Source organism: Falco biarmicus, chromosome 4 (genome assembly GCF_023638135.1).
Source record: "Falco biarmicus isolate bFalBia1 chromosome 4, bFalBia1.pri, whole genome shotgun sequence".
NCBI lineage: Eukaryota > Metazoa > Chordata > Aves > Falconiformes > Falconidae > Falco > Falco biarmicus.
Window position 1 is genome coordinate 68,329,330 of NC_079291.1, and position 26,874 is coordinate 68,356,203.

Genomic DNA, 26,874 nt, shown 5'->3' on the forward strand with positions numbered 1-26,874 from the left:
CTCCGCCCCACGGAACGGGCGACCCCGCTGCCGGCCCCTATCTGAGGCCCCACGCTGGCCTGCGCGGGCCGGATAAGGGCCGCCCGGGGCCTCCCAGCGCGGCCGGCGGCTCCGGCCCCTCCCCGCGGGCAGCGCATCACCTCAGTCGGCCTCGGCGCGGTGCCGGCCCCGGGGAGGGGGGGAGGGGGGGGCCGGCCCCGCCGCGGAGCCCGGGTCGTGGGGGGGTGGCCGAGCCCCGCTCCTCACAGCGCAGCGCGACCGCCGGCCACGCCCCCCCACGCGCTGCTCCGCGGATTGGCCTTCGTTCTCCCACCTACCCAGGGCCGCGGAGGGTTCACTGGCAAGCCCACCCGTCAATCAATAGGCTGCCCCGCCTCTTTTCCTCACCGCTTAGTAAGGGGGCGGGCCAAAGGCGGGCTCTGGCTGTCATTGGCTAGTGGGGTGGGAAACCCCAGTTTTTCATTGGGCGGCGCGGTCATCCGTACTTCGTTTTAAAAAAAAAATAATAAAAACCCACACGACACACACCCCTCAAAAAAATAAAAAAAAAAAAAAAAAGAAAAGCCCCGCGCAGGCGGCGCGGCCTGCACAGCCCCGGAGGCCCGGGCGGGAGGCGGGGCGAGGCGAGCGGAGGGGCAAGTTTACCCAAATCTGCCTAGCAACCGGGGGTGGGCGGGAAAGGCGTCCCCGGGAGGTGACGGTTGGTGGCGCGCGCGCCACCCCGGGAGTCCCGCGCCGCCGGCAGCGCGCGGAGCGGCACGAGGGGGGGGGGGAGGGGGGGGGAAGGAGGGAGGGAGCCCGGCGCGAGGCGGGTCTCCCTGCGCGCGCAGCCCCCTCCTCCCTCCCTCCCTCCCTCCCTCCCTCCCTCCCTCCCGCCTCCTGTCAGTGGCCACCTGAGGGAGCCGCCTCCCCTCCCCCCACGGCCCCAGTCCGGCCCGGGCCCCGCTGAGGAGGAGGAGGCGGCTCTGAGGGGGCTGAGGAGAGTGAGTGACATCGCCACCCCCCGCAGCCCCTGGGGACCTGGTGGTGGGGAGGGGGGGGGCCCGCTCGGGGAGAGGGGGTAGGGGGGAGCTCACCCCGAGGGGGCGAGGGGCTGAGGGGAAAGGGGCGAGTGAGGAGGTGGGGGGGGGAGGGGAGGGGAGAGGCGGGAGGGGGGGGCTGTGGGGCGGGAGGGGCGGGGGTCGCTGCGCTGGGGGGTGTCGCGGAGCGGTGGGGGTGTGTGTGTGGGGTGCTGTGGGGCACGGCTGCCCCCCGGGGCGCGGGGTGTGGGCGCCCCGCGGGCGGCGGGGACGGGGCGGCAGGGCCCGGGCACGGCGGGGGAGGGGAAGGCCCGGAGGGACGCTGGGGAATTGGCCTGAGGAAGACCGGGCCTGGGAGGAGCGCTCACAAACCGGGGGGGGAGGGGAGGGGGGGGGGGGGAAGAGGAAAAAAAAAAGGGGGGGGGGGGGGCTGGGGAAGTACCAGCGGAGGGTGGGCAAGGCTGAGGGGGTGCCAGGGAGGAGCGAAGAGTGCATCCTGGGAGTTGCCCGATAGGCACAGCTACCAGAGCATGTCAGCAAAGCCAGATGATTAGTCCCAGAGACTTGGGAAGGCGGGGGAGGGGAAGTGGGGGAGGGGAGGGAACTACCGATGCTAAAGATGGGGCATCCGGGAAAAAACTTGGGGCCACCGGGCCGGGCTGGGTGTAGCCAGCCGCGGAGCAGGCGGGGAAGGGGGCATGGAGGGGAGAGCCGGTGGCTGCAGGGGGAACAGTGCTGCTAGGAGCAGGGGGCAGCTTTTTTGGTAACGAAGGTACCAGGACTCCTGAGAGAAGCCTCAGTGGTGCGTGCTTCGGGGGGAACAAGACGTCCACTGCAAGAGAAAGTGGCACTCCAGAAATGGACAAAGTTCTGCCACGGGGCAGCAAAAATCGAGGGGTCTTGCCCTGGATGAGGCGGCCCTGGGAAGAAAGGGTGAATACAGGCAGGGTGAGGCCACTTATGGAGGGGACCTGCTAAGCAGGAACAAAAAAACTGGTTGCTTGCTGGAGAGTGCCAGATGGGTTGAATTCACGACAGGACTTAAGATGGAGGTGTTTTGTGGGGCTGATGCCAAAGAGGAGTCCTTATACCCCCTGTGTCTAGATGTGTGAAGGCTATGTGTGCAAAGAGTGAGAACCAGGCTCATTTTCACAAATTTGAAAACACCACTATTGCGTTTGCCTCGATCGCTTTCTTTTTTTGGCAGCGTTTTATCTCTGTACTACTTGGGGAGGGGGGGATTTAGTTTGTACGCAAGACAAACTCTATTCAAAATAAAGTTATATCCTGTCTGTGGTCTGCCACCTTCTCCTCACCCCCAGCTATCTGCCATGTTTCACAGAACGTATCTAGAAGGCTTCTTAAAAATCTAATTCATTATTAATTTTCTATCTATCTTCCACTTTTTTCCCCCATCTTCATGATAAGCGTGGTGAAAAGCTAGAGAGAGAGTACGAGGGAGTATATGTACGAGCCATGTGCGCTGTGGCAGTTGCTATAGGTTAAAGAATATTACCAGCTGAAGTATTTAGAAGTAACCTAACTTCACAAATTTTGGCTCCTCACAGCATTTTAGGAGCAAATTCCAAACAAGAAAAAAGTGTAAGGGAAGAAAAAGCTTTTCTTCCTGCTCTTAACTTAAGAAGGACCCTTAAATATAACTCCTAAACATCTTAGAAATTGGTGGTACAAATACTTATTTGAATTCACTGATCACGAAGCACTATGGAGTACAAAGAAAACTGTGAAATGCTTCAGTATTTTTCATGACTGCACCGAGCGCTAATTTTTAAGAAAGAAAACACATATTTTCAGTGGACAGTCTTCTTTTAAGCTGTAGATTGGGCTTCTAATCTCTGTGTCAGTGGTACAGATGACTTCTTTTTTTCAGACCTTCTCAAGAGTTTAATGACACATCTTACATGAGCCTGAGTATGCATACTGTTCAGACAGTGACTAACTTTTCCAGAGAGTAAAACAGATGATGTTCTCACACAAATGTACCTGCAATTACGTCTGTACCAGTGGTCCCTAAATCCTGCTGTTTAGTGGGCTACTATCTGAAGCAAGCAAAGTGCTGCAGGCTGTTTCACGTCTCCCACTTGGCTTCATTTTAAACATCTTAATTTCCTGTTGCCATGAGCAATTTCAGAGGGTCTTGCAGGAAGAAACTTGTCCATAAGCAAGGAGTTGGGGACTACAAATAACAACGTTTTGTTTAAAAAAGTACACAAGCACAAGCACACTAGCTTTGCTTTTGAAAGCTACTTGAAGAATGTGAATTAGCTTTCACCCAAAGTTAATTACCCAGTTTCCATCATGACGGTCTGAGTGCTTCAAGGGTTGTACATAAGAGGCAGAATCACTGAAAGTTAGCCTCCTTATTGCAGCAAAAAATAAAACGCCGTTGCTAGTTTTAGGTATAACTGAATGTTCTGTATGCCCATAAGACTTCAGCAGTCTGGGCCAAAGGGACGTGAACCGATTTCTACCCTGATATCTTCAGCTTGAATTCAGAGTCTGCTGAGTCTCTAGGGCAACCGGCATGTGTGCTGTCTCAGTTTCCAAAAGGCAGGCAGGGAATTTAAAAGTAATGGTGGAATTCCGATGGTTGCAGCCACATTTTTAGAAGCACTCCTGAGGGGGGAACAGGAGAGAGAACCCTAAAATGTTTCTTAGTAGTAGTGTAATGCTGTGGAGTGAAGACTTGGAGGTTTTTTACTGCTAAGGGCAGAATGAACTGGAACAGTGGATTACAGACTGAGAGTTTTCAAAACTTTTGGACCATTTGCATCTCTGGACATACATGTTTCCACTTGAGGAACTGTGCAGTACCAGTGGGCTACTACCATAGTCTGAAATATCTATGTGGTATTCTTGCTTAGAGAAAAAACTCTTCAGGAAGATATGTGAAAAGTATTTACCTACTCTGGCTTGCCGGTCGTGCCCTCCGTTCCTTGCAGAGTGCTGGGGTTTGATCTCATCCTCGTTTCTGGGCTGGCTCAGAGCATCTAGTGTCACAATTTTGGTGCGCAACCAAAAATATCAATGGATGTTGCAGCCAGAGAACAACAGGAGAAGACGTACCATAAGAATACCCCTTTTGCTGACTAATTCCCTTTTCTTTGGAGCGAGGTGGCATGCGCATTTTTGGAATCCTTACTGCTGCGGTTAGTAGCCCAGGTCTGAAAACTGAAGGCATTTGAGCTGCCACACTATGCACATACGGGTAGGCTGGCTGTTGAAGAGCATCTGAGAGTACCTCCAGAGGCCAGTGGTCTTACCTGTTTGTTTGGTTACGTATAGAGATGCCAGAAGTTACTTTCAGAATAGGATAATAAATATTTTTACCCAAGTAAAATAAATCACATTGACCAAATCTGTTGACCCATCTTAATCACAGAAGAAAATACTACTCTCTGGGCATTCAGCGAAGTTAGAGGAGAAAGCTTAAAAATCAGTATGCAGAGGAGGACAAGAATCACTACTGTATGACTGATTCCTCCCTGCCTTTTCACTTCAGTCATTACTTTTAAGCAAATAGTTTTCTAGATTTGCAAAATAAGCAAATTAATGCTAGTTGTGACGATACACTGTGGAAAACACAGTTTCTCTCGAAACGGGTACATGAACATACTGTCGCCATGTATGAGCTATTGTGTCTTTATCATAGCTTCATTTTACAACAGGTTCCTTATGTCAGCCGTGACATCAGTTCACCCTTTAGCTCCCATGGCTTAGGACAGATCTGTTCCTTGCTGCAAGTGAATAATCAGGGTGTTAGTGCCAAGCTGAAATGCCGGAACAATACCTGCAGTGTTTGCTTTTCGGTTGCCTGGCATAGTAAACCAATGGCCTTATGCTCATGGAGCTACCAGAGATATTTTCTGGATTTTTGCATCTTTTTACTGTTTTTGCAGCCAATAGCGGCTTTCCCTTTGCCAGAAAGTGCCATCTTCTAATCCACCGCCCTTGCTAGTAGTGTTTTATAGGTTCTCTAAGTTTATGCAACTGAGCCCACTTGCCCGGCTGGTAAAGCATGGGGGTTCCAAGGGGGCTGGAGAGAAGAGGATGGTCGGTATTTGGTGACAACATCTGGCCTTTGGGTGCAAAAGACCCCGATCAAACAGCTTCACAGTCAGGGAAGGAGCAGACTTTGTACCATGACTGACAGCATAAAGTTAATTTTTTTTTTTTTCTAGCTATTAGTTTTCACCAGTTTTTCAATGTACATGCAATATAATTACTGATAAATTACAAAGCATTATATCTTTTAATTTATAGATAAGGATCTCCAAAGACCATCTGAGCCCAAACGCAGTTGCTGTGGTTCCTATGCGCAGACCAGTTAAACTATCCTTCAACAATTGATTTATATAACTGAAATAGCTAGGGAAGTGAGAAATTTCCTTCCTCTTAGGATACAATGCCAAGGATGTCAAATCTCCAGAGAGCCTGATGATAAGAATTGGGCTGACCTTTTTTTGCAGTTATTAAACAAGTATATGATTATTCATTAGAGCACTGAAACTGTGGAATGTGGTTCTGTGGCACTCCCTCTCCTCCCTCTTGGTGCCTCTGCACCCTGCAGACCCAGAGCAAGTGTGTGACAGAGGACCAGCCTCCTCTTCAAAGGAAAACAAAGGGTGCTTCAGCTTTTGGTGACAGAGATGTGACTTTTTTTTCATGAGAGCCATCTCTTGGCAGCGCACTGGGAGTGGCATGTAACCAGTAGCAGTATCTGATGGCTGTGAGGGATCTCCCCCACTGTCTTTTTCCCAGAAGTATTTGGATTCATTGCCCAGGACAAATTTCAGATCGCAAAACAGCTCACCAAAGTCTGCCGGTTGGCAGAAATGTTCTCCTCCTCTTCCTCAACTGATTCTTGTTCCTCTTGAACAACCTGTGTTTTCTGAGAGAAAGACTAGGGGAACCCGCATACGCGATTTGTGAAGTACTATTAAAATATGAGATTGTTTTGGAAGAAGAAAATCTCTGATCTTGGCCTTCCAGTAAAAGCTGTGTTAATTCTGCGAAGGTGGTCTCAGCAACTAACACAACGCACATGCTGAGATTTATAGTTCAGGACTTCTGTAAACTCTTAAGCAAGAAGCGGTAACTGCTTTATGAGTACTTTTCCCTTGAAATCTGCCTGAAAAAATAAGACCAGTAATGACTGATCCCATCAATACTAAATTTAGAAATGAATCTAATTTATAAGCCTTGCTTTTCAGCAGGAAAGCAGGTTTCAGAACTGACCTAGTATAGTGCTGTTGGGGAAGAGAGGCAACTTCATAGAGCTGCAGTTAGAATGAGCAGGGAGGTAGGGGAAAATACGGCATTTTTTATGTGCTGATAATAAACATCTTATTACCAGAAGGAACAATGTTAATAAATGCTTGTAGTAAACATTGTATAAGACTCTCATAATCCTCGTGAAAATACAGAGGTTTTCAAAACGCAGCGTACTCCACCTAGCTGACTTTATTTAGATCAGTAAAACCCGGCGGTGCTTTCTCAGGCCTTTTGCTTTACATCAGTGTCCCCGTGATTGCTTGTAACATAACTTTATGGTAAGGCTCTCTCGGTATCTTATAAATACACAGTCAAGTCCTTGAGAATTACAGGTAACAAAGGACTCAGAGTATTCATCATCAAAAAATAACAACATGAGTTACAGCAAACTGAGGTCACGTTGAGCTGTCAAAACTTATTCACCTCTGAAAGTTTAAAAGAAAGTTGTTTGAGAGGTACAGATAACTTGCTTGTTTGGCCTTGACATGGTACAAATTTTAATAAATTTAATTATAATGAAGGAGATTGTTTTGTAGCAAAATGGCACAGCTGTCTTTGGATGCAATGCAGGTGTCAATGCAGTGCTGATCCCTGGGGTGGATGCCTTGAGAAACCAGGAACAACTGGGCACTCGTTTTCACAGCTCTAAGGAAAATGCTTGATTTTACTGAAGGGAGAGTATTCTGCATGTGTTTTGCTCAAAGTTCCTACTTTTTGCATTTTAGCTACCTTTTATTGCAGTCACTTTTAAACCAGGATTGTACTATGTTCATTTCTTCTCTGTTGCAAGACTTCTACCATTGTTTTCAGTTCTCTGCCTGGCTCCCTCCAATGCTGCCTTGACTTTGGTCCTGGAGATGATCAGTGCGCTGAGTTAATTACCATCTGAAATGTAACCTCTCATGCCGACCACCACGCTTAGTGCTTTTGTCTGTAGCCAACCAGTAGTCCCACTCTTTGGGGTAAGAAGGGCTTTACATTCTGGGGAAGGAAAAAAAAAAAAAAAGACTAAAGCTTATTCAATTAAAAGATGACTTTATACACAACCAGCCTCAGTGTTCTTACACAGTATGGGTTTTAGCTACAGGGAGAGCATAAATCATTTGGCTGCCTGTGTATTTAAAGAAATCTGAAGTAAGAGTAACCTGACCATGTTTTGGAGGATCTTGTACCCATTTTCATCAAAACTGTATAGTGGAATAAAAGGGTCTCGCACAGGCAGAGCTTAAAATTAATACAGAATATGTTCCATCGACTCTATTTCTCAGTTACCCCATCCTTCTGGCTACAGAGCCAGAACTCGTCTGTTAAACCACAGAGAACTGTCGATGTCATGGCATCCATACAGACAGATATCTGATTGTGCGCGCGTTAATCTCTGTGAGGAATCTAGCCTGATGCTGGACTGAGAGAATAAACTACTGGGAATTGCTCAAATACATCTGTGGAATTTAGGTGGAGTTCTTTGGGCTGCAACTACAAACCCCTTTACCTTGTGAAAGACATTCCCTACGCGCTCTGAAACCCTTAGTTTGCAGGGTCTCAACTGTAAAAACAAATCCTTCCTGAATCAGGCTTTTCTGCGTCGTTTGCCAACTGGTAAACACTGACTGGGGGGGTTGTGCAAATCTGATTAATAACGATGTATTATTAACAACGACAACCTGGAGTCAGTAACAACCACCTCCTGCAATTTCAAAGACGTTTTGGCAGATAAACACAAATCATACTTGGAAAATAATTTTGAACCCTTTGGGTTTTAAGTTTTGATAACCTGAAAATTCACAGCTCGGCTGAGCAGCACAGTCTGGCTTTCAAACTCAAAATCTCTCAGTTGCCGAAAACAGCACCACAGCCCTGCACAGGGACACCCCATGTGTGTCAGAGGGAGAAAGCAAAGTCTGAGTCATGGCATCTGCCATGTTGTCCGACGTTCAGATCTGCTGCTTAATCTTCTTGAGAAACAAAACATTTCAGCCCAAGTACACCAGGCAGCCTGCCTGGTCCCCTCAAGGATAAAAGCTGGTTTGCTAGAGACTGGGGTAACTGCAATAGAGCTTTCGGTCACTTATCTTCTGCAACTGGTAAGAACTACCAGTTACTGAGATTGTATTTGTATTTCCCCCATTACCTCTAATTTGGAGGTCAGTAAAGACCAAAATGCTCTCCACGATGGAGGAAATGTCACACACATTTTAATTCCATGAGGACTTCCTAATAACAGTGGTGCGGCAGCTCTCTTTTCTCCTGCCTTCGCCGCTCAGGGTTTCAGAGTGTATGGACATGGATACTAGTGTGAATTAGTAATTTAAATATTTTTTATCAGGAGTCAACAAAAAAAACCCTATACACAACTGGAAAGTGTTCATTATTGCACTCTGGAAGCAATTAATTCATAAAATCAGACAAAATAATAGCACAGCAGTCCCATAGCACTCAGAGTGCCCCTACCCTGAAGAGCTTACCAGTTAGAGGAGACGAAATGCAATATGTGTGTGTGTGTGTGTGTAAGATGAGAGGAAATTAGCAGATAATTATAAAATCATCTGATTGCCTATGTGGACGGTGGCACAACCCTCTTTTCATTTAAAAAGGACAGTGTCAAGTGATGAGCAGTCCAGCTGATGTAGAACAAGCCGCTGCTGGTTGGCAGACTTCTTGTAAGCAGATTCCCCCAGTGCCGAGTAACCCATAGTCTGTTCTGGAAAAGGATTCTATGCTAGAGAAGAGACTTACGGACTAAGCCTTATCTCTTGCACAAAATGATAAAACCGGTGAGGTTTGTGAGGAACTCCTGGTTTTCTTTTGGTGCATCACACTTACCGGCTGCAGATGAGACAGTTAAAAATAGGCTGGCAGGTCAGATGAAAGGGATTCTTGGGAATATTGATACCATCGGCAGGAAGGGAGCCTGACATCTCTTTGTAGGTGTGCACCCACTGAGTCGAGTTCCTGCTTATCATAGGACTGTTTGTGGCCGTTAAAACTTCCAGAAAGTCAAATTATACGGCAACTCTGGAGTTTTCTGCGACTCGTTAATTCTTCTTTTAATTGGGGTCAAGTACTGATGAGCCATGTGACGATGATCAGTGAGCAAGCCAGAAGAAGTGCTTGTTTACAGCCATTCCCTCAAGTATGGGCTCCGTGGGTCTGACTCACTGTTTGCCAGCAAAACATTTGTGTCCGAAGCTGCAGATCAGAAGACGAACTGGAAGGGATCTGCGACACTCTCTGGTGGACCAGTTTTCAGGACGTTGAGATGTTCTTTGGCAGATCTTTAAATAACGGCAGTGCTGGGTGAACTTTGTTCTCTCCCACTTCTGAGCAAAATCGATAGTCCATGAAGCGCTTGTCATTGGAGCAAAACTCCTAATATATCCTCTTCCAACCATAAAAGTGCTTATTAGAGGCAGGGTCAGATAATAGCACCCTGAAGGCACCGTCTTGGACCAAGCTGCATTTGCATACATCTGCCGCTTTCTCCATTTGCCCAGTAACTTACTGATCTTTAATTTCTTTCGGTTCCAGAAAGATTAATTTTCATTTCTATTTCGGGTCATTCACCTCACTGCTTAGATTGTGGAACTTTGCCTGTTTCCAATCTCGTGTTCTGTTTTGCTACAGAAAATGTTTCACATGTAAGCATTGCTCCCAGTGGGTGGGAGACAGGCAAACAGACCCAGTGGTACAGATTATATAGTGATCCTGAAGTGTCTCAGACTCTTTGCATCAAAAAGCACCAGTTTACAATCTCATCCTATTCCTGAACTACTTACCAGAAATTCTATCTTGAGCAGCTGGTGGGAGCTCAACTTGCACTTGCATGAAAGTAGTTTTGCCAGAAAATAAGTGAAGGACCATCTCTTGGTCTCAAGCCTATGGAATTCCTTTCATTCTTAGCATAAGCCATCTTAAAATTGTATTCTTAAGATTTTGAGCATTGTTACAGCACACTTACGATTTTATCCTTTTTTTCCTTAACTATTTAAGGATGTAGTCTGTTAATTTCAAACTTCTAGCCAGCAATAGGAAAGATTTTAAAAAAATATCTTTACAAGGTGCTGGAGTGTGCTTTGATTTAAAAAAAAAAAAAAAAAATGTTTGCAGTCTGTCTTGTCCCAGTGTCAGACTCCAGGTCAACGCACACCCAGCAGCAGCCCCTGGTTTTATCTTCTGAACGGTGGCAGTTAGGTGAACCTTACAGACACAGACCCCGATCTGAAGCAGCTTTCAGAAGGATCTGTGCTCCTGATTTCTTGGTCCTCTAGACCATCAAACGACTTCAGAGTTGTGTTGTCTACCTTTACTAAAACACGTATCGGCTATTGAGCTTAAGAACTTGTTTAGCCTGTTTAGTATGCCAATATTAGCATGTTCCCATGCCTCTTACGCCTGCTGTTGGTTGCAGGAAGATGACCAAGTCTACCAGATCTGGCTTGAGCTTTACTGCTTGTTTTTCTTTGACCTACATTCTGATGTGCTTTGAGAAAAAGCTTAATCTCGTTTTTCATTCTTCCTTTAGGGACACTTGTGAATTTTGCCTGAATTGGTGGGGTTTTTCCCCTCATATCCCAAATTCTGCTATTGTCTCAGCAAAGTTAACATCCTAGCGTGTACTGTATTGGGTGGTATTTTTATGAAAAGTGTAGTTAGTGTATTAAAATACACAGGAAGGATGAAGTATTTGATCCGTGTTATCTATGGACTTTGCATTTGGAATCCGGGAAATACCTTTGGAGGAACAACTTAACAGTTGGACTTTTTGGCTCCAGCAAAATCTTGCTTCTGTGATGAGATGTTCAGCTTTAAAGTAGAATCTAGGCTACGTAGTATCAGTTGTGGTTATCAGAACAAATATTTATGCCGTTTTCTGGGTTTATGCCACGTTCTCAAAATCACGCGCACGTAAGGATTCAAGGCGGCTTGCTAGGTTGGATCTTTGTAAAACCTCTTTATAAAAAGGGAAAAGCCATACGAACAGGCAGAGTGTGTGACTGCGGCATGCCTGGCTGGAAAGGCTGGCGGGGACGGCTTCCCTCCGGAGCCACCCACGCAGAGCCACCCACACGCAGCCCATCTAGGCTGCCAGGCACCAGGGAGTGCCATTAGCACGGTGCGGCTGATGCCCTCCTCCAAACAGTGTCACCTTAGTGACACACCCAAGACTTGCCAGCTTCGGTTGAGACAGCCGGCTGAACTCCGTCTTTCCTTCTCCCATTTGACCGCAGACGCGTGGTGCTTTGCTCCGTGCTTAATTGAGTAGCTTTAATCAAGGCCCAGGTGAGGAACGGTGAGGTAATACTGTTCTGGTATTGCTTTACTGTGCATCATCTGATTCGTAACAAGGGAAAGATTTGCAAAAGTATAGCTGTTTGCTTACATAAATGGCTTCTCTAATTTTCAACTATTGGATTTTAATTTAAACGTAGTATTTAATTTAGTTTAAAATCCAATAATGTTAATAATGTAATATTGGCTGTTTTAATAAGGGTGTAATACGGTGATGCATAGCAACCAAGTATTTAGTTTGAAGGTACTGGGTCCCAAAAAGGAGTATATTCGGATTAAAGGCGCGCTGATGCTTGGCTCTGAAGATTTTAGGTGCTGTTTTTAATGGGAGAGGGGGGCTGCTGTAATCATGTATTAGCAATACTCTTGTACTGGCAAATACTCTCTACCTGGCAAAGGTGTGTACATACTAAACCAGGGATAAGATACTATTTATTAATTACTGTTTCAGATGTCTGGTTTGGCTTGTTTGGACCTAAATAGTGTCAGCTTTATTTTTTCCTGAACACAAGATACATAGTGACAGAATTCCACCCCAAATCCCAGCTCTTTCAAAGTCTGACAGATACAGGTAGATTCATTAGCTTTTTTCCCATAATTTGTTGCAGTTTCATAGAACTTTCCTCCTGAAAGCAGGACTAGTTTCACTTCAGCAGTTAACATAAACATGCTGTGAACAAGTTACTTGACAGTAGGTATGTATTTCTAGGAATACACAAGTCTGTGGCGTTTCTCTTGCTGATAGAGCCACTGACTTGCCACACTTGACTGTCATTGAAATAACAGCAGCTTGTATTAAACAGTTACAACACTGATGCACCTTCCAGGTGACTGAATTATTGACAGTCCCTCTTGATGCAACACCCATACCGTCCCCCAGCAACATCTCATTGCTAAATTTTGAACTTTGCCCCCAAAGAGAAGCCAGTCTTTATTACCCAAAAAAATCAGTTGCTGGTCTTAAACCACACACAATTCTGAAGTATTGACTAAATAATCACTTATTTCGCTGTTTTAAGTAAGCTGATGATGGAAAAAAATGAAAAAGCATTCTCTTCAGTCTGCGGTAGCGTTTCTGTGCACTATGTTTGAAGGCCTGTAGGCGGGTGGTTTGGTTATCTAGGCTTACGGTTACCTGACCTGTAACAGCTAAAACTGAATTTTCCCTGGGAGTCTTCTTGCAAGAAGGGGCCGGAGGGAGCTTTGCCACTGGGTCCCACTGCGGGGTCCCAGTGGGAAGGTGGAGAGCAAGCTGGCTGCTGTGGTAACGTGGCTTTCCCTTCCCGTGCCAGCTCTCCCTTGGCATTTCTCTGAGAGGGCACCTACAGGTTTTTTACAAGGAGTTGTCTTGTCATTTTTAATTAAAAAAAATAATAATTGGCAAGACTCTGGATCATGTGCTGACTGGGAGGCAAAGTAATGGTGCAGATGAGTGAACTGTGACTGTTGGAAACCCTTTGTGCTGGAATATTGGGTATAATAAGGGGATGTGACCCACAAAGAGGCAGAAGGGTGTCCCTGTCTTTTCACAGGACCTATGAATTAACTTTCAGCCTTAGAATTAAGTCACCAAAATCTGAAAAAAACTAAAGCATCGCTAAGTTATTCTGCTTCTTAAATCTCTTTCGATAAGCATCACACTTGGAAGTGTGTTGGTGGGGAGCATTCATACACGGTGTCTGGTAGATATATCGCTTTTGGAGTAGCTTCCCTAATTCCTTGTGACATCCCTCCTGGTTTTAACTTTGTGCTTCAACTAGGGTTTAGAAAATGGGTCTGAAATACGAGTGCAGAGCCAGAAGCCTTCATCCTTTTAAGGAGGAAGGAGGACCCTGAGATGTGGTGTATAGCCCTGCTGAAAATTATTAACCTGAGACACTTACTGGGCTTAGTGAAGAGGATACAGGCAGGCTGCTGAATTAGGAGCAAACAGCCCACATCCAAAAATAACCTGTTTCCAGAATTGTGGAAAACTGGAGGTCTTGAGGTTTGTTGGCATGAGTCCGCTACAGAAAATCTAGAAGAATTTGGGATCTTTTGTAACTGGCAGAGGTTATTCATATCCTCATGCCTCAGGCAGACCTGTACGGGGATTACAGCCCAAAGAAATATGAGGGTACGAATGGTCTTCAGTGAGCTGCCTCTGCTGATGGACAGGAGAAAAGCAGTAGTTAGTTGGAAAACTGCATCAGAGATGTGCAAGTGTGTTAAAGGGATTGGTAATATATATATTAAAAAAAAGAAACCAGAATTTCTTCTATTAATTTGGTCTAAATTTACCAGCTGGATTTCAGACCTGGTGATGGAGACTTCCGAAAGCCCTTTGAAAGTGCTGTGAGGTGATGGGAGGCAAGCAGTGCAGCGGCCACACCGCATCACCCGCAGCAGGACCTGCAGCTCGGCCCTGGGTGCCGGGCTGTGCGGGGCTGCGCTCCTGGGGCTGAGCTGCCCTTCTGGGTATTTCAAAGGCATTTCCAGGCGTTCTGCTGCTTGCTGACCCACTGTGAGCTGCGGCGGCACTAGTGTGAGCTACCCTCAGGCTCTCGGGTGTAATAGCGATTTCTAGCGTTGTTGCTTAGTGTCTCTCTCGATCCGTGGGGCGCGGATCGGCTCCGTCTTCGAGACGGGTTTCAAACCGAGCCGAACCGTGCCTCCCCGCCGCCCGTCCGCGCTCGGCAGCCAGGCCTCCGAGTATCGGTAACCCTGCCCGGCATTCGCCACCTGCCCCGGGCTCGCTCCCGCAGCCCGGCTGCTCTCCTCCCGGTGCCCTTCAGCGGGCCGGGCGCGGGCAGCCGCTGCTATCCGCTTCCTTCGCCAGCGCCTGCAGACGCTCAGGAAGGAAAAGCGAAGTGGCGCCGAGAGCAGCCCCGTGCCAGCGGCGGTCCTGCCGTCGCACCGACCCGCGGCGCCTGGGGCAGCCCCGCTCCGCCCGGCCCGGCAGCGGCGACGCGCAGGAACAATGCCCGCCCGGGCCGGGCACGGCGGGGCCGCCGCCGCCGCCACTCCACGTGGCCCCAGGCGCCGCGGCGGGACCCGCGCCCCCCGCGGCGGCGCCCCCCGCCCGCGCCGCAGCCAATCCCCGCCCGCCTGCCATGTGCCGCGACCCCTCCGGCCAATGGTGCCCCGGGTCACAGACCTGCTCCACCATTGCCCGGAAGCGGCGCCGGGCCCCTGCGCGCTGCGGCCGCTGCTGCCTCTGCTGCTGCTGCCGCCTCTGCTGCTGCTGCTGCTGCTGCCGCCGCCGCTGTCCCCGCGGCGCCGCGCCAGCCCCGCCGCCGCTGCGGCGCAGGACGGGCCGCCCTGTGTTTCGGGGGCCGCCGCGCGCATGCTCCGTCGAGTGACGCCGCGACTCCATGTGTGAGAAGCGCATTATTTGGCAAGGGGAGCCGCGGCGGAGAGGATTAGCCGGGGATCCCTGGCGGCGCGGAAAAGGGGGCGGCGAGGCGCGCGGGGGAGGCGAACCGGCGGCTGGGGAGCGGGACCGGCGGCGTCCGGATGCGCGGGGAGCAGCGGGCAGCGTGCCGCGGCGTGTGAGTGCCTCGGTTAAAAGTTCTCGTTGGGTTTATTGTCTTGGGGAGGGAAAGGCGGCGGCGGCGTTACTGGGGAAGGGCAGCCGCCGGGGATGCCTCTGCGTTCCCAGCGAAGTTCCGGGAGAGCCCGGCCGTGCGGGGACCGCCGGCAGCCCTCGCTGTCCCGGGAAAAGTGCAAAGTCCTGCTCTCCGGCCGCCGGGCGGGCTGGTCGATCACCGCCTGCCAGGGAAGGAGCTGGTGCCCCTGCCCGCGGCGGGCAGCCCGGGGGGGAGCGTGGCTCCCGGGGGGCATCCTCGCCGGTGAAGGGAAAGTTTGGCGGCGCGGCGCGTCCCCCGAGCCCGGGGCCGAGCGACCCGGGTCGCCGCCGGCTTTTGTTCGGCGCCGGGACGGCAGCTTGCGAGGCGTTTGTTTCGGAAAGTTGTTACGGGCTTTCCGCCGTGCCTGCTTCCTCTTCCTCCTCCTCCTCCTCCGTCGCCGCCCGGGCCGGCTGGGGCGAGGGCGCGGGGCTGGGGGCGCCCCGGACCCCGCTGTCCCCCGCGGCCGGCGGCACGGCCGAGCGGAGGCGGCGGGACCGGCCCCGGGGGCCGCGGCGGGGGGCGAGCGGGCTGCCAGGGCAGCCCCCGCCCCGGGCAGCCCCCGCCGTGGCACTGGCCCGGCTGGCGGCCAGGCTGCGGCCCGTGTCACAATAAGAGTCCCCGCCCGCCCGCCCTTCCTGCGGCTCAAGGTGCGCCGGGCTGCGCCCCCCGGCCCCGCAGCGAGGGGGGCGCGCAGCCGCCGCCCCCTGGGCTGGCGTGTCGGTGCTGGGGCTGCGGGTGAAGGTCCCACCGGGCGCCCTGCGCCGGTGCCCTGGCTTCTCCAGTACTGCACGTTCCTGGCGCCCGCGGGAGGGGCCGGGCAGGATTGGGCCCCGGTCGGGACAGTCCCCGGGGAGCGGCGCTGCCCGGCCGCACGCACCGTCCAGCTCCCCGGTGCCCAGCGCTCGGCGGCGGGGGTCGGGGCTTGCGGGCTGCAGCCTGGTGGGCATCGCTCACTGCATCCCACCGACAAAGCTGGGGGAGCCTATAAGCTGGGACGCACGCGCGTCTGTCTCTGGAGCATCTGCTTACTACTTTTTTTTTTTTTTTTTTTCCAAATTTTGCACACACTCTTAGTCTTGGGTTTTACTTTCGCTTGTGTCTCTTCTTCTGGCTGCCCCATGCTCTTCTATTTTTGTACTTTGTGCAGTAAACCCCTTGTTCCCGGACAGAGGTTCCTGACCTGCTGGGTACGGCGCTAACTGTGGCAGTCCCTTTGCAGCCATTGCCCTGATCCTCATCTCCAGCTTCTTTTGCAGGTGTTTGACTTTCATGTTTCTCTCTTGCTCGCTCGCCTGTGAATGCAGCTGGAAGCAGAGGTAGCAGAGCTGCTTCTAGAGACAGTTACACAGGAAGTGAAACGAAGAAGGGCCTTTGGGAATAAGAGACATGCCAGTAGGCTGGAAGCTGCCATACATCAGCGGGAGAAGAGAACGAAACCCTGCTTTCTTCCAGCCAAACTATTGACCAGCATCTCCCAGTGGAAGGAGATGGGGGTAGGAAGAAGCAGAAGCGTATGAGACATGCTGTTAGCAGAGAGGACGAGGTGGTAGGGGACCCAAGGCAGGAGGTGGCAGAAGAATGTAAGAGATAAAGGGATGTGTAGCATGTGGAGAAGTGTTTGTGTAAGTGAACTGCACGGTGTGCTCCTGCATTGCGGTTCATGTGTGCTCCACGAGCCTGGCTCTGGTGACAAATGGTCAGTCCCACCGAATCTTGGGACAGCACCCACTGGGACGTGGTGGTGATGCCACACTGATGCTTGCTGGCGCTTGCACTGTGGGGAGGCTGATAGCCCCCTGAGCGCTACAAGCAGGGACCACGCTGTGTGTGGCAGGGAGAGCTGGCTGTCACTGGGGGCCTTGCCCCCAGTTGTTGCCTTACAGCCATCTGAGATTGTGCCATGTATGGAACAGCATATTCCTGAACATCATGTTCAGTTACTTGCTGTTGGCATAGCCATTGGTGCATCAGGATCGTTGAGCTATGGACAGAAAAACCCAGAGTGTGATGTGATATCCTGGAGGCAGCAAGCCTCTGTGGTTAAGCATCTCAGGTAGGATCACAAAACACGCACTTTTCTGGGCTGGGAGCTGTTTAGTTTGGGTTTCTTCTACCCCCGGCTATCTGGTTTTGAAAAGGGGGAGGGCTGCGCAGTGATGCTCAGGCGGCAAAAGCTCACCCCTTTGCGTGCTGTCGGTGGGTAAGCAGCAGGCTGATGCTCCTCTCGCTCCCCCTTGGAAAAAGAGTGCGTGTTACCGGTTGATGTGCTCTGGTTGAACTTCGTGTGAATGTGAAAAGGACCGAGTTCTGTACTTGGAATTAAAAGCTGCCCTGCTGAGTGTCACAGGAAGGGAGAGGGTGGTATCTCTGTGGTCACTGGGTGTCCAGCAGTGGAGCAGGCTGCAGGTACCCCAAAGTATTTCTCTTCCCTCAGAGGTGCAAGCACAGAGGAGCAGCTAATACCATCCCTAACAGCATTACATAGTCATGAGGTTACATCAATGGGTGATGATGCAACGCTGTTGGCATATGATGCAGTGTCAGTATGCTAATACTGTAACTTAATATAGCTGCGTTACAACTTTTTTGTAGTAATTACAGGCCAGTAGTCGTATGGGGAGCTGTTTAAAATCATTGGTTCCCATTCAGACGGTGCTGGTGTATTGTGTGATGTTGGTGAGGTTTATGCAGGGCAAGATGAAGGATTTGGATCCCTGTTTCGGCCACGCGTACGTATGTACAACCTTGGCCCTGCTAGGGACCGCTCTGCACGGCCTTAGGTTTGGACTGGAATTATCCCTTTGCTGTCAAAGGAACTGTAATTGTGGGAGGAACTCTGGGCTTACTGTCTTATGGTCTTACACTTCTATTTCTGGGTGTGCTCTTTGTTAGCCCTACCCATCTGTATGGGCTATAAGCATTCTTACTTTCTTACTGAATCACTTCTGCTATGCTACTTTTGGGGCAGGGAGGGGGGGGAGAAGAAGGAATGACGCTTGGCATAAAAGAATTCAACTTCTGACATCTTGAGGATAGTGCTGGAAGTATTTTGAAAATTAAGTCTAAAATTCATGCAGCTGTAAGGAGGCCACATTTGAAATTGTCTTAGGTTTTCAGGGGTACCTCTTGACATGGTGTCCATGTTGTGAAGTCCCTGGCTGGTTGCCAACCACCTGAAAGTGATGGTATCTAGTACAAGAAATTGGGAAGGACAGAAATGGCAAGATGTCGTACCGGTCAGCAAAGCTCAGGTTTTCCATTTGGATGGAGCGTTCGCTTTATGTGTAAGTTCCAAGTGGAAAATGCTGTTTTGCTGACTAAATTCAGAATGTTTTCACTGAGCGTGTTTTGAACCACAAACTTCTAGATGCGATACCTAGTTGTTACTCGTGGATAGTAGGTATTAAGCATACTTATGCATTTAAGAATTCAAATATTTGGGCATCAGAACTTCTTTTTTTTTTATACTATGCACATATGAACTGTGAGCTCTTCTCCAGGCTTCATACTTTGGTTTCTTACTGCTGTACTCCTGAGGGGAGTAGCAGTGTGCGTATTTTGCTCGCATTTCACAAAGCACCATGTTTCCCTTTTATGTGTCTTGTGAGGTAGAAAGCTGTGTGCTCTGTACAGGGCTCATGTGTGAAAATGTGCTTGTGCAGGTACAGGCTTTTATCCTGAGCATCAATACTGTGCCAGTAGGTCATGGTGAAAAAGTTGGGAAGAAAACATGCAGTGTGTGCATTCCCCTTTTGACTTAAAATACATGTGCTGAGGTCTCATTATGAAATAAAAGGAAAAATGAACTGTGATGTGGAGGTTTTTTTATTCCTCCTCTTAGAACGACCAATGTCTTTTTCAATAATAATCAAAGTAACAGAACCGCGTGGTGTGGTGTGGTGTTTTTTTGTTGGGTTTTATTTTTTTTCCCCACTCCAAATGTTCCTGGAGACTGTGGTATCTGAAAATATGGTAGGCTTATTTTTAGACTTGGGGAAGTAACGTTTGCTTTTGTGTAATGCTATTCATGTTTGAGGTATCACAGCACACGGTCTGTAGACCAGTATGTGAAGTGCAATGTAGTTAGCATATTTTGTTGATTGGGAGGGGAAAAAAAATATGGTACGTGAGCACTCTTTTCTTCTTCTCTTGGCATTAGACAAAATAAATGTTCAGAGAAGTATGTGCAGCTGACAGACTAAGAAACTCCAGGACAGCCTTTCAGTTGTATTCTTCTTTGAAAGTCTGTCCTTGATAGTTCCATCACGCTGTCCCAGCTCTCCCTGTGCCACCCATGCTGCTTGTTTTAGATTTGTGCCCTTAAAACTTAGAAGCTAGAGCTTGGCACTTTATATATAGACATTCTGCTTATTTATGCATTCATATGATGATTGATCAGTGTAAAGACTTGCTTGGGATCTTTTTTTTTTTTTTTTTTTTTTTTTTTTTAAGGCTTTTCTAGCCGCCTTCTCCCTCCTCTTGCTCTTGTCTCTGCATTTCTGTGGCATCCCTTCACCAGGGTAGCTGGACATCTGTTGAATACTCTGGCAGTTAGTGGTTCCTGCTTTTATTTCGTACACACCACCTGGAATTTCTGCGGTTATTCATTTCTTTGTGATGTTTTCTATCTGCTTAGCACCGTGCAGTCTGAATGCCCTGTGTACATCAGTGGACCTCAGTGTCAATGAATCATGTACCGATTTTCAGATGGGGGAAAAGGAGAGTGAATTGCCCAAAGCAAGCATTATAGGACAGGGACAGAACAAAGGTTAAGGTTTATTAATACGCAGTTTCCTATGTCGGCTTTTTGCTGTTCAGCACTTCTCTTCCTTCCCCGGCTCCTTAAGGTACCGGCATTTCTACCTTTCATTGCCTTTAATAGTCTTCTTTGGTATTTGACTTCTTGGTGTGTCAGGTCTTGGGACTCTCCAGTGGGGCACCAGTAAGCAGCTGGTGTTTGCCCGCAAGCATCTGTGTGTGTATCTGGGTGACCTGTTCGGCATCACCTCGGGACGCTGTGGCTACCATGAGGCAGGCAGGAATTCTCCCCATACAGCTTTCCTACCTCTTAATTACAGAGCACCTCTTCATTGTGCTGGGGCTTTTTAACCTGTTGTCCGCTATGCTCCTCATTTTCTCCTGTGGATGAGGCTGGAAAGCAGCGGCGCGACTCTCACTCCATGAGCACGGTTCACTGTCTTCGAGTGAAGAGGGCATTTGGAGGAGAGAAAAAAAAAATATCTGATTAGGCCATTTGGGCTGTATGGGGTGAAATCAAGGTTTAGCAAGAAAGTTTTGCTTGCTTTTGATGTGTTGACTCTCAAGAAAACAATGTTTTAATGTGTTGCAGTTTCAACATACTGAAATAAGGCAGAAAGTGGAAAACCTTCACTACGTGCAGCTGTAGCAATGCCCTTTTCTCCTCCTTGTCTTTATTATCAGTAGGGTTTGATGCAGCTCAGCATTGCAGCTCGAGCGCAGGATGGTACTGGTCGGCAGCAGGGTGGTGTCTGGCCACAGCTGTTAGGTCCAGCGCAGTTTGGGGGTGCAGTGGGCAGATGCTAGGTGTTTGTCCATTACTGCATCTAGAAAATCATACTGCTCGGGAGCAGCTGATGTCCTGTGTGCTGTAGTACCTTGTTCTCACCTTTACCTTTGCTTCCCTGTCCTCTCTGCGTGAGAAGTTTTATGTTGCCTTGGGTAAGTCACTTAAACGTCTCCATGCCTTGGCTATCCCATCTGCAAAATGGGTATAAGCATGTGTTACAAAGGAAGCATGCAAAATGTGGCTTATAACAACAATTCCTTTTATTTTAACTTTCATCATCTTTAGCTTTTCTCTCTGAAATTATTGATCCCGGTATCATCTTGTTTTTCAAATGAGAATTCCTGGTAGGATGTAAGATGAGAAGGGGGTGGAGATGGGGAAGAGTCATCAAGTTTACCTCATGATCTGCAATGCCAGTTTGGTGTATTAGGAAATGCAAACACCTGAAAGGTCTAAGGAGAGTAAAATTTAACAGCCAGCCATGGACGCTGAAGGCCAGACAAATATGGGGAAGGAGCAGCACGTGTCTGATGGGGAACTGGCAAACCCCGAGAACAAGGGAAGCAGGGATTTCACCCCAGACTCTTCGTGTTCGTTATTTCAAACTTTCATTTGTTGGTGATGTGCTCCAGTCAGGTGAATTTTTGAGCTCAGCAGAATTCTTTCTGTATAGCCCTTACAGCTGGTGGGTCTCTCCCGGCAGCAGGGTTGAGTCTCTGCGCCTTTAACCTACACGTGTGGAAACTTGTGATCAGGCATGTTGACCTTGTCTTTTATTTTTGAGAAAGCTCAATTTTGGGAGGCTGTTTTTCCATTCACCTCTGTCCTTCCTGGAGAGCCCTTGGGCATCGACTGGATTCCTTGGGTCCTGCCTCCGACAAGCTGATCCGCTGGCCCTGACGCGGCAGGGGTCCTTTCCCGTTCGGAAGTCTTCCACAGCTAGATCAGGTGCTGCTCCCATTAATATGTCAAATGGGTTGTATCACAAGAATGGAGTCTTAAAGTTTCCAGGAGTTTCAAGTCTCGTTTAGGTATCAAAGCACTATTTAACACGTGCACCTCTGCGTTTGTATCAGTCTGTTCTGCTTGTATTCTTTCTTCGTGAATTCTGGTTTGAACTTTATCTTTTTGCTCTTATGAGCGAGTTAAGCATTTCAGCCTCTATTCATTCTCCTACTTCTTTGTTTCCTTTCCTTCTCTCTCCTCTCCCTCCCCCCTTTTTCTCTCCAAAAGAAATCCCAAACAAAAAAAAAAACCCAACAGTATTTTGCAAGAGTAAAGGAGTTTTTGGGACTGGTTTTGGGTGACCCTCCAGGTGAGGTAGTTTGGCCATGACTTGCCACTTCAGAGACGTTGGCAAGTTTGGTATTCCAGATGATCCGGCATTAAGTTCAGGCTCTGCCAGAAAGGCTTTCTTCCAAACATGGCCGGAGTAAGAGTTGGTCTCCAATTCCTTGTAACAATTATGAGGTGACTAATAACTTGAATGCAGTTTCCCTGCTAATTTGTGGTGCCCTGTAGTGAACTCTGCTGCAGCATAAAAGGGATCAGTGTGTGAGCGCTTCGTCTTGGAGTTTTGGTGTCTTATGCGTCACCTTCTGACTTGGGCTTATTCCTGTATAAACACGAACCAAACTAAATTAGAAGGTTACACTTAAATCTCTCTGGACCCAGTAGCCCAAGCCGTGGGGACTGGGAGTCGGGAGGCAGTCCACCACGCTTCCAGTCATCCATAACAATATGTGCTTTTTGTTGCCCTCGCTCCAGCGGTGTGAATGGGAGCTGGAAGGACGGAAACAAAAAAAGAAGCCTGTAACAGAGCACTCCCACAAGGCAGGAGATAAGCCCTGACATGAAGTAAACACCATTCCTCCCCCTCTCCCCCGACTTCCAGTATCTTCAGCTGAATGTAAATCAGTATTTTAAGAGTCAGGCACCTGAGGAAGTTTCTAAACCACCTAGTAGTAAGCAAGACTGTATGGTATATTCTTATTTTTGCATCCCTTCAAGTGCAAAGTGCTTATCGCTGTTTAACTGTGTAAATAGTTTGGATAGTTCCAGCAGAGAGTGTGAAAATAGATAATCTGCCTCTCCAGCCAGGAGGAGGTTCTGCTAACTCTTTTTATCATAATTGCTGATTCTTTAATGTAAATGTTGTTACTCAAAGGTCTGACAAAAGCGGGTAACGACAACCTCTAAGAATGTTAGGCGGCACCTCAAAAGTGTGGTTGGGTTTTTTTGGTTGTATTTCATGGGAGACCAGATGAACAGGGTTGTAAGTATGTAGGTAAGTGTGAGCTGATCACAAGGCAGTTCCTCCCCCCCCGCGCCCTCCAAATATCCAAAATAAGTAGGAGTTTGTGGTGGGGCCTTTGCATTAAAGTGCCATATTGCTGGAGTTGAAGGAATAAAGGCTTATTTTGTAGCTTTTCAATGGAAAAAGAAATAATGAAGCCTTGATTGAGTTTGCAAGTAGTCTTGAAATTGATTTTGACATGACCTGTCTCGTTCACTTTGGGTACGACTACCCAATTTTGTTACCTGTAAGACTATAGGAGCTGACATTCAGGAAAGCTTTCCTCCCCACCCCTCATCCCCCACACCCCTTTTTAAAAAAAAAAAGTTGTTAGAACACTTCCAATTGAGTGATGCTGGTCAACTTGTTTCTTGTTTCCTGACTCAGTCTAGATGGAGAGACTTTTGTCAATGTCAGCTACTGAAACTGCGTCTCCTGCGCACTGGTTACCCCGCAGCTGACCCGGTTGTTAGCAGCAATTTGTTAAATGCCCAGAGCGTGGCTGGACCAAACGGAGCCCGGCACTGGCATGGGATGCTGCTTAAACAGGGCAAGCCTCACTGCAGCCGCAAAGTCGTTTTTGTGACTGTTTTGTAGGGAAAATACTGCCAAAGGTGGTCAGCTTTTCTTTTAGTTTGGTTTATGCTACAAATGGTGAAGGCTTCCCAAATACTAAAATTAGTCAGAAAATCGAATCATTAGTTTTCATGTTAATGCTGATTTACCTATTGCTGCAAGTGGGAGCAACTTCCTTGCCATAGCCTTTTCACGGTGCCCAGTATGTTCATTTGCTGAAATAACCATGTGACCACAAGCTTTGAAATGCTTGTAAGAATTAGAGGAAGTAAACTGGAGGCATTCATATTTAATAGGATCTTAGAAAATCCTGTCTCCACCAGAATTGGGTACTGCAGTTGTACATGTGTCCCTAGTGTTGCGGTATGTACCGACATGCTCAACCACCTGTTGAGATGCATACACAATGTAAATCTAAAATTTTCTGGTTTTCATTGTAAAATAGTGAAATTACATGTGTGCCAGCTGCAGACTTGGTGCTGGTATTAAGCTCTGTAGAATGCTGTTGACTATGGACTTCCAGTTTTGCTTTCTGCTGGCTTGCTCATTTGTTTTTAAGGCTCATGAGAGGTAGTCTTTGAAAGCAAGCACCTAGCGGTAGAAGACCCTTGCCTTGTAATCAAGCCGCCTGTTTTGATTGCTGTCTGCAGAGGGTATCCAGCGAGGCTTCGCTCCATCTGTGGGTTGTGCTCGTGAAGAGCTGAGGTTGCTCTGTGGGCAGTATCCTTCCTTCCTGGCCCATGTGTGTGCTGGGGAGAAGTGTGCTTTTAACGTCTTGATGAACTCCATAATTGCGACAGGAGCTGGGTGTCTTAGACCTTTTTTTAAATTCAAATTCACTTTTGCAGTCAGAGGGGAAAAGCAAGACTATGTTTGTAACAGCTTTTCCGTACCTATTCCTGAAAACAGGTGATACTGCAAGAAGACTGTGGCTCATGGTGTAGCTTTTTCTGAAAGGGAAGATCCCAATGAGGAGATGATGTTCTCCATAAAACCTGAAAAGGAATCTTTGCATAACTTTCAGAAGCTCAGCTTGAGGCTAATCTGGGTTGGCTGTGCATTAATTCTTATTTTCATTGAAGTTATGCTGCAAGATAATAGGTAGCCCTTACAGGTAAGGCTGGCATTAAATTAATGTCTTGCAATTCATGAGAGATTGCTAATTTGTAGGAACCGCTACTGGTCTGTGGGCTATGATGGAGGATCGAAGAGGTGGATCACCAAGATGAACTTCTTGGTTGTTTTATCAATAGGTCTTAATGTATTTTGCAAATACTGTTTGTGGGAAAGTTTATGAATAGTCAAAAAAGGAGCAAAATGAATTGGTAACGTAGAATACCATGCTGAAAGCATGGTGCCTTTGGGAATGGTCTAGTCTATGGCACATAGGTAAGGTATTCTGTGGAGGGAAAAGCTCTGAAATTCTTAAATTCTGAAGAAGGTAAACTTTTTACTTGACATCTTTAAATAAATACGCAAGTTTTGCTATTGTGATCGTGCATTTCTGTGCCATGCAGGAAAGGTGGCATCTGGAAGGCAGAGTACACCTCCAGACTTGTTACCTGCCATCTTCATTCCCTTCGTTTCTGTTGAAGGGATTTAAGATTCCGCTGCTTTTCCTTCTTCCTTTAGCAGAGGCATACAGAGAGGGAGGTATTCATTCCTTTTGTTGGTCCGAGAACTGTTTTTAAACCTGAAAAAATGGTTTAAGGAGCAGCCAGCACTTCTAAGTGATAGAATTGGCTTTGGGAACAAAAGCATGTGGATCCTGTCGGTTCAAACCTGATGGGTAACCTATTTCTGTGAGGTGCTTAAGAATTATGGTGATGAAGAGTATAGAAGTAATAAAATAAGACTCATTTTAATATTGCACGTGGTACTGATCCCTTAGGACGTTTAGATTCACAAACTTAATATGAACATCTCCTTTGCAACATGCTGTTGAGTGTAATTGTGACAACTCTGGCTTTTTTACCCAAAATGCCCTCATGTTTTTGTGGAAGTTAAATGTTGGTTTACATAAACCTGCTGAGGTAACCAAGAGTCACAATTTCGTCTTTCTCATCTTGGGTATCTGTTCACTTTCCGCTTGTTCTGGTTTGAAGGACCCTTAAAGTTTGTTACCAGTGGCTGGGCTTGCTCGAGAGTAAAAATCGCCCTCGATCCCCTGGATGACAATGACTACTTTTGTTTCCTTTTCCCCTCTAACTGCAGGACCAGGGGCTCAGCATCAGCCCCACAGCCTTCCGTGTGTTTAGTGCAGACGTGGCTGCGTGCAAGCCCAGCTTGCGACGTTCAGCGCATGCAGTGCTCCCTTTTGATCTCAGGTGGGGGATGCAGTGTGCATCCAGATCAAGTTTTGTGTGCGGAGGCTTCTGAATTAATTAATGATGGTGGCTGTGCTTGGCTTCCCCTGTAAATAGGTGTGGCCGCTGGGTCCCTGCCAAGCTGCCATTTCGTTCCCTTATTTGGATTTCTGAGCAGTGTCATTCTCTACACACACCCTCAGTTAGGTTTTTAAATAATATAGGTGGGGAAGCTACAATTGCTGCTACCAAATTACTAGCTTACGGGTTGTTAATGTACTCCTACAACTGAGATTAAGAAGGTGTCATTAGTGGAAGATGGTGTCTAGAGCTCCACCTCCCCCCCCCCCAAAAAAAAACAACCAAAACCAACCACCAAACCAACAAATTTCTGTTTTAAAAAATCCCAAAGATTACTGCTGTGATTGCACTAGCTGATCCTAAAGACAGGTAGGCACAAACCAGATTATTCAGGAGGAATCAAGTTATGCCCAATTAAAGTCACTGGCACTTGGTGAGCACAAGCTGCCCGCAAAGCACAGCCAGGCTTCATTGCAGCAGTGAGCACTGGCAAAGCAGATGAAAGCGTGTCCCTAAATTTGGCATTCCACAGCAAACATGATGCATACAAAAGGCACATCTTACTCGGTGATGAAAGTAGAACAGGTTTTTTTCCACCGGAGCTAGAAATAACAGTTTGCCACCTGCTTTTATTATTTTTTAAAAAAGAATTGAACGTTGCCACTCATTTTGGTCTCCCTGTCTCCTAATGCGAGATCCAGAACTTTCCAGTCTTCTTCCCTGGGGTTGTTGGGCACTTGGTGAAAGAGGTGATAAATTCATGCGCGCATCCCTCTTCCCTTGTTTAATACTCTGCCAAACAGTTCTGAAAATGCATTTCATAATGCTGCCTCTTTGCATAGAAAAGAGACACCCC

The 26,874-nt window shown here is 48.1% G+C and overlaps 2 protein-coding genes across 4 annotated transcripts in view; one reads left to right on the forward strand and one right to left on the reverse strand.

Moving 5' to 3' along the window:
- The first annotated feature begins 862 nt into the window (after positions 1-862).
- GATAD2A (GATA zinc finger domain containing 2A) overlaps positions 863-26,874 on the forward strand; it is a 66,890-nt gene continuing 40,878 nt past the window's right edge. The window contains exon 1 of one of the 3 annotated variants that reach the window (XM_056337342.1): positions 863-983. The gene's annotated coding sequence lies outside the window, so the exon portion shown is untranslated. The other 2 variants (XM_056337343.1, XM_056337341.1) reach the window with 2 other exon arrangements.
- LOC130148641 (uncharacterized) lies at positions 6,486-14,958 on the reverse strand. The gene is made up of 2 exons (XM_056337466.1): positions 14,740-14,958; positions 6,486-7,295 (listed from the first exon to the last, which is right to left on the reverse strand). The coding sequence occupies exons 1-2, from the start codon at positions 14,956-14,958 to the stop codon at positions 7,233-7,235; spliced, it is 282 nt and encodes a 93-aa protein (XP_056193441.1). The 3' UTR covers positions 6,486-7,232.